Source organism: Setaria viridis, chromosome 9 (genome assembly GCF_005286985.2).
Source record: "Setaria viridis chromosome 9, Setaria_viridis_v4.0, whole genome shotgun sequence".
NCBI classification, from domain to species: Eukaryota; Viridiplantae; Streptophyta; class Magnoliopsida; order Poales; family Poaceae; genus Setaria; species Setaria viridis.
Window position 1 is genome coordinate 37,491,660 of NC_048271.2, and position 17,724 is coordinate 37,509,383.

Below are 17,724 nucleotides of genomic sequence, written 5' to 3' on the forward strand. Positions count from 1 at the left end.
GGGTCTTTTATCCCGGGTCACTCAACCGGGACAAAAGACCCCGGATAAAAGGGTCGAGAGCGCCGACGCTGCAAAAAAAAAATTCCCGAGCTCCCAGGCAGGCCCCCCCACACGCGCACGTCGCAAGTCACAAGTCATGCGATTTTTCACGCGAAATATGCGCGTGTGCGGTTCGTGGGATTCGAACCCACATTCGAACCCACAACCTACAGCCTCGCGCGTAGCTTCCTTGCCATCCCACCTACACACCACATCTAACTATGTAGGGGATACTATCCTTTTGTATTAACTCGTGGGGGACCCTTTTATCCCGGTTGGAAACACCAATCGGGATAAAAGATCCCCTTTTATCCCGGTTGGTGTTTCCAACCGGGATAAAAGGGTCCCCCACGATTTAATCCCCTTCCAGTCACCTTCCAGTCACCTCGTTGGGGGCCTTTTTATCCCGGTTTGAAACACCAGCCGGGATAAATGACCCCCTTTTATCCCGGTTGGTATTACAAACCGGGATAAAAGGCTCTTGACCCTTTTATCTCGGTTGGTGTTACCAACCGGGATAAAAGGGGGGTCTTTTATCCCGGTTGGTGTTTCAAACCGGGATAAAAGGCCTCTCAGAGTCTTTTTTTCCCATTAGCCTTTGCAACCGGGATAAAAGGTTCCGGTTGGTGAGCCCCCCACCAGTGACCGAGTTTTAGTCCCGGTTGGTGAACCTTTTGTCCCGGACCAACTTTAAACCGGGACAAAAGGGGGCGTATGGAAAGCCAATTCTCTACTAGTGAAAGAACACAAGTCTAGATCGTTCTGAATATTGATAGAATGGTAAAAATCTGACTACTAATTTGAAAATGAAAAGAAATTACACATTACACCATGTACATCTTTATGTATTGATAGTTGAAACAAAAAAAAATGCTTGCTCAACTATGCAACACTTGGATGGTTCGGCGAAGGTGATCATACCTCTAGCCATGAAGATCAAACGACAGGGTTAATACCCAGTGTTTTCATTAATGCAGCTATTCATTTCAGTGATAGGTGACTATGACGTTCTATCAACAGAAAAATGTTCGTGTTGACTTTGCCTTTAAGATATGCCAGTTCAATCTCTTGCAGACGTTCGCTATTTAATGGTATGGAATGGCAATGTCCTGTCGACATGGATACACTTGTGGCTTTACAAGCATCCGGAACACTTGTGGCTTTGCAAGCATCCGGATGTTGATCGGCTCAATATTAACACTAATGGTGCTTGACCGGAGGAATCCGAGGATGCTGCCACATTGGCATTCAAGTGGCAATGCGCAACCATCAAGTTATTTGGCATGTTAACTTTGAAGCCTCGATGCAGAAAAAGTAGAGGCTTATGTATGCTCGCGTTGCTAGTAGTGTTCGCCTGCATGGGCTACACGGCCGTGACATGTCCAAGATGGGTTGTCGTGCAGTTTAGGCCCTAAAACGGTACATTACATATTACACAGGATTGCACAGGTTACACGGTCTGTACACGATCGAAACGGGCCACATGGCACGGGAAAACGCCCTGAACGGGTGAGTAGCATGCTGTTTAGGAGATGATCATGTCGTACATAGACCTTGTTTAAGGATTCAATTTTAATTCATGCAAAGTGCATGCAAAAAATTCCAATAGTCATTCTCAGTTGAAATTACTTATTTGCATCTTGTCATTAAAATTATTTTTAGCTTATTTTAGACATATATACATGTTATTATTTTATTTTTATCAATATAGTACAAAAGCGTGTAATCCGTGTAATAGTGTGTACACGCCGTGTGTACAATTTACACGCTACACGTACCCACACCAATCGTGTAGCGTTTACCGTTTAGGTGAACATTGGTTGCTAGTCATCCTTGGACTGCTCCACGATGGTGAAAAAATATCTTTTTTCTTTCTTTCTTTTTTACAAAAAGACACACTAGGTTAAGATCTCTTTACTAGGGGAAAAGTACCGAGATCTATCGGTCCATATTTCATATCCGTTCATATGCGTGTACGTGCATGCACATAGAGAAAAATATAAATTCTTTACTAATAATAATATGAAAAGGACTTCACGATTAGATTAGTGGCAGTAGAATCTTATTCTCCATGGTGTTTACTCCACCCATCATACTCCCTTCGCTTCTTATCCCCCCAAAAAAAACTCCCTTCCCTTCATATTATGTTCACTTTGGTTTTTTCCTAAATTAAACATTTATACAATATCAAATTTGTTTCAATGGATTCACCATATACTGCATTTATTTAGTATCGTAGGTGTTATTTTATTCTTTTATAAATTTGGTTAAAATTAGAAAATTTGAATTAGGGTAAAGATAAAAATAAATATAATTAAAATGGATATAGTATGTTTCAAAACAGATGGAGACATTTTTTAGGGGTAAATTGTTTTTTGAGGGACTCTTTAGGGGTAAATAGTACAAGGTTTACACCATGCTATGCCTCTACGGGCCTGAAAAATAGAAAACTGCCAGTACAGCCCGCGAGAGGTTAACGTATCCTCGTGTGGGCTAAACATCCTTCAAGGCCCATACAGTACGAAGTAAAGTACGAAATATAGCCCTTAAGAAAGTCCAAGCCAGAGGCAGTTAATAACAACTTCAGCGGCATCTCGGCCCAGCATAGTGCCACAGCTCATATAAGTGCGCAGGGCCCAGCATGTCTCAACTCTCTCTGAAAAAGAAAAGAAAAACACTAGTAGGGTTATTCCTTTGCAGCTAGTACCTAGAGATGAGTGGAAGAGAGCTCCACTGGAAGCGTGAACGCATGCCAAAAGAGGCGACTGCTGGAGAAACGACAATGGACGGACGTGCACAATGTCAACTCTTTTAACTTTCGAAAACAGATGTCAACTCTTTTAAAATCCAGAGAGGGAGAAATGATCGAGCTGCTAATCTGCACATTCCACCAATGAGCATGTTACAAACCTTTTCGATACTAACTGAAAAAAACTAGAATAAACATAGGGGAACGACTTCAAACACACTCGTGGGGATATTCGAAACTCCTGTCAAACAGCGCACATGTTTCCTGGAGGAGCAAAACATCTCACACATTTTGAAGTCCTATTCGCGGCTATTCGTTCACAAGATACTCTGTGCGCACCAATGATTTCGTATTTTCGTAATATTTTTTAGCGTGATGTTGTTTTTATTTCCACGAGAGATATAATTGGGTATTTTCTTTGACGAGATCACATCAGACAATAGCTTGTAGCACGCTCGCGAAAATTTATTCGTAATTCCTGCGAAGCACGGCACACGTTTCCCTTGAGAAGAAAAGAGTAGAGAGCGAGCAGAGAGAGCATCACACATGTGAGCTTGTTCGATTCCCTGCTGCCAAGACATCCTCTTCGATGCGCATTAATGGCGGATACGTGCCCTGCACAAAATCGAGCTCCCCCATAGACAAAAAAAGAAAAAAAAAACGAGCGCGCGGTAGGCATCGTGACGGCCACGCAGCGCCCACGACTCCACACGCCCGCACCGGCCCGCGACTAATTAATGCCGTGTCCGGTCAACGGCCTTGGCGTCCAGACCCCTCTTCGCACACGGCACGGTTCAGCTTCAGCAGCAGCCTCTGCAGATTTTTTTTTTGAATTGTTTATTCGGGCGTGCTCCCCTCTGGGAGCGCCGGTGGTGGCGGTTTTGTGGAGCTCATGTCCTGGCGCCGGGTGCTCACCGCACGGGCACGGCTTGTCTCTAGCCACTGGCGCCACTCTGATCGATCGATCCGTGTCTCCGTGACGTTGTTTGGTGTGGCAAATGCGTGTTTGCCCGTGCGCGCATTCGAGCAACTTTTTTTTTTCTTTTGGCAGGGAACGCGAGCAGACGCGCGGCCACGCCGCCGGGATCCCGACGCGTACGTGCGGGGGATCCGGGCGCTCCCTTCCAGACCTGCCCGTGCGCTGCCTACCGGCTTCCGCCGCCTCAAAAGCGTCAGCCAACTACGGAACCCATCAATCCTAGCCACCCAGGATGCCGATGGACCCAACAGCTCTTCCGATCAGAAACGCCGCTCTCATCCTCTGAATTGCTTCAAGTTCAACTACCGAGTTTTTGCTTAAAATCCAAACCCAGCCGCAAGGCAGCGAGGGCTAGGGTGCGCGTTCCGACGAGAGGCTGCACGGGCCATGAATTCACAGCTCCAACTCCAACGAAGAAAAGCCTTGGAGGCTTGGACATCCTTCACGCAAAGCTGCTTCCAGCGCACGCACGCACGCGGCACGTCTCATAAACCACGCGCCGTGCCGCGCTGCATGATTTTAGTGACCGACCTACAATTGGTGCCAAAACAAGGCCAATACTTTTGACGCCTAAGATCTAGCCGGCACAAGCAATGGACCATGGACCATAGCTGACTAGATAAATTTTTTTTAGACGGAGGGAGTAGCTTCCAATCAAACCCTAGTCATTTTTTCAAGGAAAGTCTTTTGTTGACCTACTTCCTCTATCCGGAAAAGAATGTAAATCTCGTTTTACAAGGAGTCAAAGGATCTTTAGTTTTGCTAAGTTTATAGAACATATTATCTACATTTAGATTTTGAGTTAAATTTATCATGAAGATACATCACATGATTAATCTAATGATACTTATTACGCATCGTAAACATCAATACCTTTTTAAATAGATTTGGTCAAAATTAAGAATCTTTGGTCTTCCCAGGATGCGAGATTTGCATTTTTTTCTTGAAACGGAGGTAGTACTAAATAAAGCCACAAAACATACTTTGGCACAACTAAACTTTGGCCAAACGCAACTTTATCTTGGCACATGCACCAACAAGGCAAAATAACTTTGCCAATTTGCTTCTTGTTTTTAAGCAAAACTTTGGCAATACAGCACAAATTTTGGCAGGACTTCGTGGGTCATGAACCAAACAGGGCCCTGCTACCGAGTTGGGCTTGTTGGACCATTTGGCACCTAGGGTTTGCGGGGGAATCATATATATATATATATATCGGGGGCTCCCCTCGGCATCTTCTCCTCGGTCTAATCTAAGGCAGCCGACGCCGCCGCAACCTCTCCTTCCACGTCTAGGAGAAGAGCTGAACCCCGGCCGGAGGTTAGGAGGGCGATGGAAAGCGTGGGTGAGAGGAGGGCGATGGAGAACGGGGGTGGGACGATGCGGAGGTTACCAGACACGGGGTTGGTCATGTGTTCCACATGCTCCGGTTTCTTGCTCAGGATGAAGCGCACATCGGTTCCCAAGCCTGACGAGGAGGTGTTGGAGGTGGTGACGGAAGCCGAGAAGATGCGGGCCTTGATGAAGGCGGTCCTGCTGCACGGGCCCCTCCAGGAGATAGAGCCGGCTGAGGCGACGAAGGAGCAGTGGAAGGTTCTGCAGAGGAGGAGGAGGATTATGATGGAGACCAAGAAGTGCCCGACTTGCTCCGGTTCGCTGTTAGAGGCGTGCCCGACTTGCTTCCGTTCGCTGTTACAGAAGCCCGGGCCCGATGAGGAGGACAAGGCGATGGTAGCGGACCCCGGATCGAAGGCCGGATCGAAGGAGAAGATGAGCTCGAGGGAGGAGGGCAGCGAGTTCATGGCTGTCCTTCCGTCGCAGGGCGGGAAGGAGAGGATGAAGATTGCGACGGAGGACGAGGCGATGGTGGCAGACGCCAGATCGGAGCAGAAGTTGAAGCGATCGAGGGAGGAGGGCAAGAGATCTAGCAGCGGATTGAAGGAGAAGAAGAAGGCGAAGAGCGAGGATAAGGAAGGCAGCGGATCAAAGAAGAAGGTTACCAGACACGGGGTTGGTCATGCGTTCCACATGCTCCGGTTTCTTGCTCAGGATGAAGCGCACATCGGTTCCCAAGCCTGACGAGGAGGTGTTGGAGGTGGTGACGGAAGCCGAGAAGATGCGGGCCTTGATGAAGGCGGTCCTGCTGCACGGGCCCCTCCAGGAGATAGAGCCGGCTGAGGCGACGAAGGAGCAGTGGAAGGTTCTGCAGAGGAGGAGGAGGATTATGATGGAGACCAAGAAGTGCCCGACTTGCTCCGGTTCGCTGTTAGAGGCGTGCCCGACTTGCTTCCGTTCGCTGTTATAGAAGCCCGGGCCCGATGAGGAGGACAAGGCGATGGTAGCGGACCCCGGATCGAAGGCCGGATCGAAGGAGAAGATGAGCTCGAGGGAGGAGGGCAGCGAGTTCATGGCTGTCCTTCCGTCGCAGGGCGGGAAGGAGAGGATGAAGATTGCGACGGAGGACGAGGCGATGGTGGCAGACGCCAGATCTGAGCAGAAGTTGAAGCGATCGAGGGAGGAGGGCAAGAAATCTAGCAGCGGATTGAAGGAGAAGAAAAAGGCGAAGAGCGAGGATAAGGAAGGCAGCGGATCAAAGAAGAAGGTTACCAGACACGGGGTTGGTCATGTGTTCCACATGCTCCGGTTTCTTGCTCAGGATGAAGCGCACATCGGTTCCCAAGCCTGACGAGGAGGTGTTGGAGGTGGTGACGGAAGCCGAGAAGATGCGGGCCTTGATGAAGGCGGTCCTGCTGCACGGGCCCCTCCAGGAGATAGAGCCGGCTGAGGCGACGAAGGAGCAGTGGAAGGTTCTGCAGAGGAGGAGGAGGATTATGATGGAGACCAAGAAGTGCCCGACTTGCTCCGGTTCGCTGTTAGAGGCGTGCCCGACTTGCTTCCGTTCGCTGTTACAGAAGCCCGGGCCCGATGAGGAGGACAAGGCGATGGTAGCGGACCCCGAATCGAAGGCCGGATCGAAGGAGAAGATGAGCTCGAGGGAGGAGGGCAGCGAGTTCATGGCTGTCCTTCCGTCGCAGGGCGGGAAGGAGAGGATGAAGATTGCGACGGAGGACGAGGCGATGGTGGCAGACGCCAGATCGGAGCAGAAGTTGAAGCGATCGAGGGAGGAGGGCAAGAGATCTAGCAGCGGATTGAAGGAGAAGAAGAAGGCGAAGAGCGAGGATAAGGAAGGCAGCGGATCAAAGAAGAAGGTTACCAGACACGGGGTTGGTCATGCGTTCCACATGCTCCGGTTTCTTGCTCAGGATGAAGCGCACATCGGTTCCCAAGCCTGACGAGGAGGTGTTGGAGGTGGTGACGGAAGCCGAGAAGATGCGGGCCTTGATGAAGGCGGTCCTGCTGCACGGGCCCCTCCAGGAGATAGAGCCGGCTGAGGCGACGAAGGAGCAGTGGAAGGTTCTGCAGAGGAGGAGGAGGATTATGATGGAGACCAAGAAGTACCCGACTTGCTCCGGTTCGCTGTTAGAGGCGTGCCCGACTTGCTTCCGTTCGCTGTTACAGAAGCCCGGGCCCGATGAGGAGGACAAGGCGATGGTAGCGGACCCCGGATCGAAGGCCGGATCGAAGGAGAAGATGAGCTCGAGGGAGGAGGGCAGCGAGTTCATGGCTGTCCTTCCGTCGCAGGGCGGGAAGGAGGGGATGAAGATTGCGACGGAGGACGAGGCGATGGTGGCAGACGCCAGATCGGAGCAGAAGTTGAAGCGATCGAGGGAGGAGGGCAAGAGATCTAGCAGCGGATTGAAGGAGAAGAAGAAGGCGAAGAGCGAGGATAAGGAAGGCAGCGGATCAAAGAAGAAGGTTACCAGACACGGGGTTGGTCATGTGTTCCACATGCTCCGGTTTCTTGCTCAGGATGAAGCGCACATCGGTTCCCAAGCCTGACGAGGAGGTGTTGGAGGTGGTGACGGAAGCCGAGAAGATGCGGGCCTTGATGAAGGCGGTCCTGCTGCACGGGCCCCTCCAGGAGATAGAGCCGGCTGAGGCGACGAAGGAGCAGTGGAAGGTTCTGCAGAGGAGGAGGAGGATTATGATGGAGACCAAGAAGTGCCCGACTTGCTCCGGTTCGCTGTTAGAGGCGTGCCCGACTTGCTTCCGTTCGCTGTTACAGAAGCCCGGGCCCGATGAGGAGGACAAGGCGATGGTAGCGGACCCCGGATCGAAGGCCGGATCGAAGGAGAAGATGAGCTCGAGGGAGGAGGGCAGCGAGTTCATGGCTGTCCTTCCGTCGCAGGGCGGGAAGGAGAGGATGAAGATTGCGACGGAGGACGAGGCGATGGTGGCAGACGCCAGATCGGAGCAGAAGTTGAAGCGATCGAGGGAGGAGGGCAAGAGATCTAGCAGCGGATTGAAGGAGAAGAAGAAGGCGAAGAGCGAGGATAAGGAAGGCAGTTCTACAGAGGTGCTATTAATTATCACCGGTTTCATGCTGATATGTTTTTGGGTGTCATTGATAGACAAGTTCAAGAGCTCAATAATAGGTTTGATGAGGTAAACACAGAGCTACTTAGATGCATGGCATCATTCAGTCCAGTCAATTCCTTTTCTGCTTTTAATGTTGAGAACTTGGTTAAGCTTGCTGGGTTCTATCCACATGACTTTGAATTTCAAGAAATACACCAGCTTCATTTTCAGTTGCACCACTATATCAATGATGTCAGAAATGATGAAAACTTCAAAAATTTGAGAAGTCTAGCAGAGTTGTCTATGATGCTAGTTAAACAAGGAAAGGTTTCTCGGTATGAAATTGTTTATAAACTTCTCAAATTGGTGCTAGTTCTCCCTGTTGCAACGGCTGGTGTTGAGAGAGTCTTTTCTATAATGAATTTGATAAAGAACAAGAGAAGAAGTAAGATGGGGCAGAAATATTTGAATGGTTGCTTGGTCACATTGATTGAAAGGGAATTCTTCATGCAAGCTAAGGATAAGTACATCATCGCTCATTTTCAAAGCATGGCAGAACGGAAAGTTATCCTATAGCTTGTAAGTTATAATCTTTGTTACCATTTTATTGTTTTAGCCTCTATTTATTTCACATGTTGCCACTTTGATATGTTGATCATTAGTAGCTGGACAATTTCAATTTGTGATCAATTTTATTAATCAATGATGCTACCACTTAATTCTGTGTTATGAAACTATAATTTATTCTGTCAAAATTTTTTTTTTGCCATCTCCAATTTTGAATACCCATAGTCCAGATCCTACGCCCGCCTCTTTTTGGTGCCAAAACAAGGCCAATACTTTTGACGCCTAAGATCTAGCCGGCACAAGCAATGGACCATGGACCATAGCTGACTAGATAAATTTTTTTTAGACGGAGGGAGTAGCTTCCAATCAAACCCTAGTCATTTTTTCAAGGAAAGTCTTTTGTTGACCTACTTCCTCTATCCGGAAAAGAATGTAAATCTCGTTTTACAAGGAGTCAAAGGATCTTTAGTTTTGCTAAGTTTATAGAACATATTATCTACATTTAGATTTTGAGTTAAATTTATCATGAAGATACATCACATGATTAATCTAATGATACTTATTACGCATCGTAAACATCAATACCTTTTTAAATAGATTTGGTCAAAATTAAGAATCTTTGGTCTTCCCAGGATGCGAGATTTGCATTTTTTTTCTTGAAACGGAGGTAGTACTAAATAAAGCCACAAAACATACTTTGGCACAACTAAACTTTGGCCAAACGCAACTTTATCTTGGCACATGCACCAACAAGGCAAAATAACTTTGCCAATTTGCTTCTTGTTTTTAAGCAAAACTTTGGCAATACAGCACAAATTTTGGCAGGACTTCGTGGGTCATGAACCAAACAGGGCCCTGCTACCGAGTTGGGCTTGTTGGACCATTTGGCACCTAGGGTTTGCGGGGGAATCATATATATATATATATCGGGGGCTCCCCTCGGCATCTTCTCCTCGGTCTAATCTAAGGCAGTCGACGCCGCCGCAACCTCTCCTTCCACGTCTAGGAGAAGAGCTGAACCCCGGCCGGAGGTTAGGAGGGCGATGGAAAGCGTGGGTGAGAGGAGGGCGATGGAGAACGGGGGTGGGACGATGCGGAGGTTACCAGACACGGGGTTGGTCATGTGTTCCACATGCTCCGGTTTCTTGCTCAGGATGAAGCGCACATCGGTTCCCAAGCCTAACGAGGAGGTGTTGGAGGTGGTGACGGAAGCCGAGAAGATGCGGGCCTTGATGAAGGCGGTCCTGCTGCACGGGCCCCTCCAGGAGATAGAGCCGGCTGAGGCGACGAAGGAGCAGTGGAAGGTTCTGCAGAGGAGGAGGAGGATTATGATGGAGACCAAGAAGTGCCCGACTTGCTCCGGTTCGCTGTTAGAGGCGTGCCCGACTTGCTTCCGTTCGCTGTTACAGAAGCCCGGGCCCGATGAGGAGGACAAGGCGATGGTAGCGGACCCCGGATCGAAGGCCGGATCGAAGGAGAAGATGAGCTCGAGGGAGGAGGGCAGCGAGTTCATGGCTGTCCTTCCGTCGCAGGGCGGGAAGGAGAGGATGAAGATTGCGACGGAGGACGAGGCGATGGTGGCAGACGCCATATCAGAGCAGAAGTTGAAGCGATCGAGGGAGGAGGGCAAGACATCTAGCAGCGGATTGAAGGAGAAGAAGAAGGCGAAGAGCGAGGATAAGGAAGGCAGCGGATCAAAGAAGAAGGTTACCAGACACGGGGTTGGTCATGCGTTCCACATGCTCCGGTTTCTTGCTCAGGATGAAGCGCACATCGGTTCCCAAGCCTGACGAGGAGGTGTTGGAGGTGGTGACGGAAGCCGAGAAGATGCGGGCCTTGATGAAGGCGGTCCTGCTGCACGGGCCCCTCCAGGAGATAGAGCCGGCTGAGGCGACGAAGGAGCAGTGGAAGGTTCTGCAGAGGAGGAGGAGGATTATGATGGAGACCAAGAAGTGCCCGACTTGCTCCGGTTCGCTGTTAGAGGCGTGCCCGACTTGCTTCCGTTCGCTGTTACAGAAGCCCGGGCCCGATAAGGAGGACAAGGCGATGGTAGCGGACCCCGGATCGAAGGCCGGATCGAAGGAGAAGATGAGCTCGAGGGAGGAGGGCAGCGAGTTCATGGCTGTCCTTCCGTCGCAGGGCGGGAAGGAGAGGATGAAGATTGCGACGGAGGACGAGGCGATGGTGGCAGACGCCAGATCGGAGCAGAAGTTGAAGCGATCGAGGGAGGAGGGCAAGAGATCTAGCAGCAGATTGAAGGAGAAGAAGAAGGCGAAGAGCGAGGATAAGGAAGGCAGCGGATCAAAGAAGAAGGTTACCAGACACGGGGTTGGTCATGCGTTCCACATGCTCCGGTTTCTTGCTCAGGATGAAGCGCACATCGGTTCCCAAGCCTGACGAGGAGGTGTTGGAGGTGGTGACGGAAGCCGAGAAGATGCGGGCCTTGATGAAGGCGGTCCTGCTGCACGGGCCCCTCCAGGAGATAGAGCCGGCTGAGGCGACGAAGGAGCAGTGGAAGGTTCTGCAGAGGAGGAGGAGGATTATGATGGAGACCAAGAAGTGCCCGACTTGCTCCGGTTCGCTGTTAGAGGCGTGCCCGACTTGCTTCCGTTCGCTGTTACAGAAGCCCGGGCCCGATGAGGAGGACAAGGCGATGGTAGCGGACCCCGGATCGAAGGCCGGATCGAAGGAGAAGATGAGCTCGAGGGAGGAGGGCAGCGAGTTCATGGCTGTCCTTCCGTCGCAGGGCGGGAAGGAGAGGATGAAGATTGCGACGGAGGACGAGGCGATGGTGGCAGACGCCAGATCGGAGCAGAAGTTGAAGCGATCGAGGGAGGAGGGCAAGAGATCTAGCAGCGGATTGAAGGAGAAGAAGAAGGCGAAGAGCGAGGATAAGGAAGGCAGTTCTACAGAGGTGCTATTAATTATCACCGGTTTCATGCTGATATGTTTTTGGGTGTCATTGATAGACAAGTTCAAGAGCTCAATAATAGGTTTGATGAGGTAAACACAGAGCTACTTAGATGCATGGCATCATTCAGTCCAGTCAATTCCTTTTCTGCTTTTAATGTTGAGAACTTGGTTAAGCTTGCTGGGTTCTATCCACATGACTTTGAATTTCAAGAAATACACCAGCTTCATTTTCAGTTGCACCACTATATCAATGATGTCAGAAATGATGAAAACTTCAAAAATTTGAGAAGTCTAGCAGAGTTGTCTATGATGCTAGTTAAACAAGGAAAGGTTTCTCGGTATGAAATTGTTTATAAACTTCTCAAATTGGTGCTAGTTCTCCCTGTTGCAACGGCTGGTGTTGAGAGAGTCTTTTCTATAATGAATTTGATAAAGAACAAGAGAAGAAGTAAGATGGGGCAGAAATATTTGAATGGTTGCTTGGTCACATTGATTGAAAGGGAATTCTTCATGCAAGCTAAGGATAAGTACATCATCGCTCATTTTCAAAGCATGGCAGAACGGAAAGTTATCCTATAGCTTGTAAGTTATAATCTTTGTTACCATTTTATTGTTTTAGCCTCTATTTATTTCACATGTTGCCACTTTGATATGTTGATCATTAGTAGCTGGACAATTTCAATTTGTGATCAATTTTATTAATCAATGATGCTACCACTTAATTCTGTGTTATGAAACTATAATTTATTCTGTCAAAATTTTTTTTTTGCCATCTCCAATTTTGAATACCCATAGTCCAGATCCTACGCCCGCCTCTTTTTGGTGCCAAAACAAGGCCAATACTTTTGACGCCTAAGATCTAGCCGGCACAAGCAATGGACCATGGACCATAGCTGACTAGATAAATTTTTTTTAGACGGAGGGAGTAGCTTCCAATCAAACCCTAGTCATTTTTTCAAGGAAAGTCTTTTGTTGACCTACTTCCTCTATCCGGAAAAGAATGTAAATCTCGTTTTACAAGGAGTCAAAGGATCTTTAGTTTTGCTAAGTTTATAGAACATATTATCTACATTTAGATTTTGAGTTAAATTTATCATGAAGATACATCACATGGTTAATCTAATGATACTTATTACGCATCGTAAACATCAATACCTTTTTAAATAGATTTGGTCAAAATTAAGAATCTTTGGTCTTCCCAGGATGCGAGATTTGCATTTTTTTCTTGAAACGGAGGTAGTACTAAATAAAGCCACAAAACATACTTTGGCACAACTAAACTTTGGCCAAACGCAACTTTATCTTAGCACATGCACCAACAAGGCAAAATAACTTTGCCAATTTGCTTCTTGTTTTTAAGCAAAACTTTGGCAATACAGCACAAATTTTGGCAGGACTTCGTGGGTCATGAACCAAACAGGGCCCTGCTACCGAGTTGGGCTTGTTGGACCATTTGGCACCTAGGGTTTGCGGGGGAATCATATATATATATATATATATATATATATATATATATATCGGGGGCTCCCCTCGGCATCTTCTCCTCGGTCTAATCTAAGGCAGCCGACGCCGCCGCAACCTCTCCTTCCACGTCTAGGAGAAGAGCTGAACCCCGGCCGGAGGTTAGGAGGGCGATGGAAAGCGTGGGTGAGAGGAGGGCGATGGAGAACGGGGGTGGGACGATGCGGAGGTTACCAGACACGGGGTTGGTCATGTGTTCCACATGCTCCGGTTTCTTGCTCAGGATGAAGCGCACATCGGTTCCCAAGCCTGACGAGGAGGTGTTGGAGGTGGTGACGGAAGCCGAGAAGATGCGGGCCTTGATGAAGGCGGTCCTGCTGCACGGGCCCCTCCAGGAGATAGAGCCGGCTGAGGCGACGAAGGAGCAGTGGAAGGTTCTGCAGAGGAGGAGGAGGATTATGATGGAGACCAAGAAGTGCCCGACTTGCTCCGGTTCGCTGTTAGAGGCGTGCCCGACTTGCTTCCGTTCGCTGTTACAGAAGCCCGGGCCCGATGAGGAGGACAAGGCGATGGTAGCGGACCCCGGATCGAAGGAGAAGATGAGCTCGAGGGAGGAGGGCAGCGAGTTCATGGCTGTCCTTCCGTCGCAGGGCGGGAAGGAGAGGATGAAGATTGCGACGGAGGACGAGGCGATGGTGGCAGACGCCAGATCGGAGCAGAAGTTGAAGCGATCGAGGGAGGAGGGCAAGAGATCTAGCAGCGGATTGAAGGAGAAGAAGAAGGCGAAGAGCGAGGATAAGGAAGGCAGCGGATCAAAGAAGAAGGCTAAGAGATCGAGCGAGGTATTTCTTTTATTTTCAGAGTATCTTTCTTTGGAATCTTATTTCAAGTTCGATTAGAAGGAAATATTTATTTCAATGAGTTCCCCTTTTTTAGCTAAACTGCTTGAATTCCGGGCAAAAAGGGGTACTCCTTGTATAACTACATTGTATAGTCTCGAAATGCTTTAAGCCGGAAATAGCTAGCGTAGAATTTGTCTGATATAGAACACTTGTATCAATAAAATAGTTTGAACTATTTACTTAGAAGGGCACGCATCCTCTTTTAAAATGCTAAAGCGGTGACCTACGTATAAAAAAGGAGATTTCTTTTTAGATTTGAAGAAAAATAAAAGGAATTCTATCTATTTTTATTTTCCATTTATTTACTTTGTTTTTCTTAATGAAATTGAAATTATTAACTAACAGATGGAGGGCAGTGGATCGAAGGAGGCGAAGATGAAGGGCAGCGGATTGGAGGAGGAGGCGAAGATTGAGTTCATAGTCAAATCCGTCGGCGGAGATAGGAAGACTAAGATGGAGATTAAGAGGATGCTCAAGAAGGCCTTCGAGATTTTGAATGAGCTCCCTGTCAAGGTCGGCGGAGATAGGAGGACTAAGATGGAGATTAAGAGGATGCTCAAGAAGGCCTTCGAGATTTTGAATGAGCCCCCTGTCAAGTCTCAATCGGAGGAGGCAAAGATGGAGGACAGCGAATCGGCTGTCGGAAATAGGAAGACTAAGATGGTGACTTATAGGGTTGACAAGAAGACCATTGATTTTTTGAAGAATCATCCCCCTCTCAAGCCTCCTCCCATCGGCTGTGAGCCTGAGCTGCGCCAACGCTTTATTGATATTACTGCTCCCTATGTTGAGGTTGAACGTGTGCTCCTTGAGTACTTGCAATGCCATTACTCCATCAAGGGGTATGCTGAGGTGCAGCTGGAGGTCACCGATGACGAAGGCGATGACCACAAGTTGGTGTAGCACTGTTGTCACGTGTGGTTGGTGTGGTAACGAGTTAAGGCTGCCTAGCATAATAATAATTTTAGTATAAGTGATGAACAACCTTCGCTTGTTTAGAGATATTCAGCTTTGTTAGCTTGTACTAGTAGTATTTAAGTTGAAAAGTGGTATCTTTTGTCATATGAGTACCTGGGTACTGATGTTATCATGCATGTTATTCTCACATCTGAAGACTTGAGTTTCTATATTTTCCTAGAACTCAGCTCGATTCAGATGTTATTTAGTTGATGTCTCCGTGTCATTGTCTCATATCTTACGAGTTGCTATATTTTCCTAGAAGATGTTATTTAAACGAGCTATTGTATATGTCTCCAACCAGCGCGGTGGCCGTGCTATTGGTGTTTCTTTTGTTAACCTTCTTTCCTGATTATAAAAATTCTGATGAAGCTTGATCCCCGGCCTGGTGCCTTACCTTGGCATGGAATTTAAAAATTCTGATGAAGCTTGGGCATTTTGGCGTAGCCACAGCGGGCAGAAGGGCTTTGAGGTTAGAAAAAAGGTATACAAATAAAAAGCGTGATGGCAAGATTACATCATGTAGGTTTGTTTGTGTAAATGAGGGTCATCGGTTGCTAGACAAAAGAGATCATTTAACAAAGTGCCCTCGAGCTGAAACTAGAACTGATTGTCAAGTTCACATGAATCTTAAAATGGAGCGGGAAAAAGGAAATTTGAAAGTGAGTGAAGTGGTTTTGGAACACAATCACGCATTACACCTGCCAGCAACCTTGCATCTAATGGCGCCACAAAGGAAAATTTCAGATTTACAAGCTTTTAAAATTGAAACAGCAGATGATGCAGGAATTGGACCAAAAGCTGCACATGAGTTGGCTAGTCCTCAAGTTGGTGGTCCACTCAATCTTAGTTACACCCTTCGTGATCATAAGAATTATTTGTGGACCAAGCGTCAAAGAGAGATGCCATACGGCCGAGCAGGTAGCATGCTCAAGTATTTTCATGACAAAATTGCCGAGAACCCATCATTCCAATATGCACTCAAATGGATTATGAAGAACAGATAACAAACATATTCTGGGCTGATGCTAAAATGATCATGGACTATGCACATTTTGGTGATGTCATTAGTTTTGACACTACTTTTGGAACAAACAAGGAGAGTAGGCCTTTTGGTGTTGTTTTGGGGGCTGCTCCCATGTATGATGAAACCTTTCAATCTTTCAAGTGGTTGTTTGAGACCTTTCTAAAATCTCATAATGGACAACAACCTAAAATATTCTATGCAGATCAAGATGCTGCAATGGGGAAGGCAGTTTCGCAAGTGTTTACAGAAGCATGGCATGGATTAAGCACCTTTCACATCATGCAAAATGCAGTCAAGCATCTACATGAAGAGAAGAATGAAGAGGAGATCGAAGACAATAGAATGGAGAAGAGTCGAGAGAAGAAGAAAGAGAGGAAAAGGAAGAAGAAAAAGGAGGAGAATGAGGAACCCAGTATTCTATCGAATTTTAGTGCATGCATATTTGAGTATGAAGACATTGCAGAATTTGAACAAAAGTTTAACCTCATGAGGCAAAAGGTGAGCAAGCAAACTTGGTTAGACAATATTTACAAGTTGAAAGAAAAATAGGCTAAATGTTATATGACGGATGTCTTCACATTAGGAATGAGAAGTACACAATTGAGTGAGAGTATGAACAATGACTTGAAAATCCATTTCAAATCGGATTTTGATATCATCCAGTTCTTTAAACATTTTGAAAGGGTGGTGCAAGGGAAAGGAATAATGAACTAAATTCAGAATTTGATTCAAGGAAAAAAATGCCTAAAATATGTATGATGAGGCCGCCACCTATGTTGGTGCAGGCTAGCAAGCTGTACACACCTATTATATTTGAAGCTTTTCAAGGTCAATATGAAAGATCCTTGGCAGCTTGCACCAAAGCACTGGATGGTAGAAATGAATATCTAGTAGGGGATTTTACATATGAGGAGGAATATAAAGTTGTCGGTGATCTTTGAAGGAAACGGTTGTATGCAGCTGCAGGCAGTTTCATAGAATTGGGATATTGTGTAGCCATGCTCTTAAGGTTCTTGATTTGATGAATATCTACCACCACAATACATTCATCAACCACCACAATACGTGTTAAAGCATTGGACAAGGAAAGCACGGACTATAACTGTACAAGACAACCAAGGGAGAAACATAATTGAAAATCCTAAGATGGATGCTATGCTTCGGTTCAAATATATGCCCCACAAAATTTCTCAATTTGGCACACCAAGCAGCTAACTCTCCTGAGTGCATAATGTTAGTGGACAGCACACTTGACATCCTTGGTAAGGAAATTCCAGAAAAGGTCAATTCAAGTACAAGCACTTTTCAAGTCAATACAAGTACAAGCACTTCTCAGGATTCATGTACAGCACACTTGACATCCTTGATTAATCCTACGTAAAGAAAAATGATGTCCAAACAAAAAGTTCAAAACGAAAAAGAAACTGGCTCGATAAGAAGCACAAAGCTAGAAAAAGGATAGAAAACAAAGCTACATCTCAGTTTGGCGATGTTGTACATGGACAAGAGGCAGTGGTGGAGCACAAGCACCTTTAGGGAGAACACCTCGGTGATCCTGGGTCACGGGGCTTCCACCTGCTTCTGGTTCGATCACTGGATCGGTTCCACGACCTTCGCGATGGCCATGCAGGCAGGGGCGGGCCCACATAGATTCAAAGGTATTCAATTGAATACCCATTATTTTTGCAAAAAAATTTCATATATATAGTAT

The 17,724-nt window shown here is 47.2% G+C and overlaps 1 protein-coding gene and 1 pseudogene across 2 annotated transcripts; both read left to right on the forward strand.

Annotated features, from left to right (window-relative positions):
- The first annotated feature begins 13,700 nt into the window (after positions 1–13,700).
- On the forward strand, positions 13,701–15,093 carry LOC117837186 (uncharacterized). Of its 2 annotated transcripts, XM_072290928.1 has the most exons (3): positions 13,701–13,969; positions 14,375–14,458; positions 14,543–15,093. In XM_072290928.1, exons 1-3 carry the CDS (start codon positions 13,727–13,729, stop codon positions 14,930–14,932), a joined length of 717 nt encoding a protein of 238 aa, XP_072147029.1. In that variant the 5' UTR covers positions 13,701–13,726; the 3' UTR covers positions 14,933–15,093. The 2 variants fall into 2 exon arrangements, with proteins under 2 accessions (XP_072147029.1, XP_034572666.2); XM_034716775.2 differs by having other exon boundaries at positions 14,375–15,093.
- Positions 15,094–15,365: 272 nt separating this feature from the next.
- Positions 15,366–17,549, forward strand: LOC140221196 (protein FAR1-RELATED SEQUENCE 5-like; annotated as a pseudogene).
- Positions 17,550–17,724: the final 175 nt, after the last annotated feature.

Excerpts from the sequence above, each read along its gene's own strand:
- LOC117837186 (XM_034716775.2), top strand. The coding sequence starts at position 13,727 with ATGAGCTCGAGGGAGGAGGGCAGCGAGTTCATGGCTGTCCTTCCGTCG. Across the intron at positions 13,970-14,374 it reads AGGCTAAGAGATCGAGCGAG|ATGGAGGGCAGTGGATCGAA; the intron begins GTATTTCTTTTA and ends ATTAACTAACAG.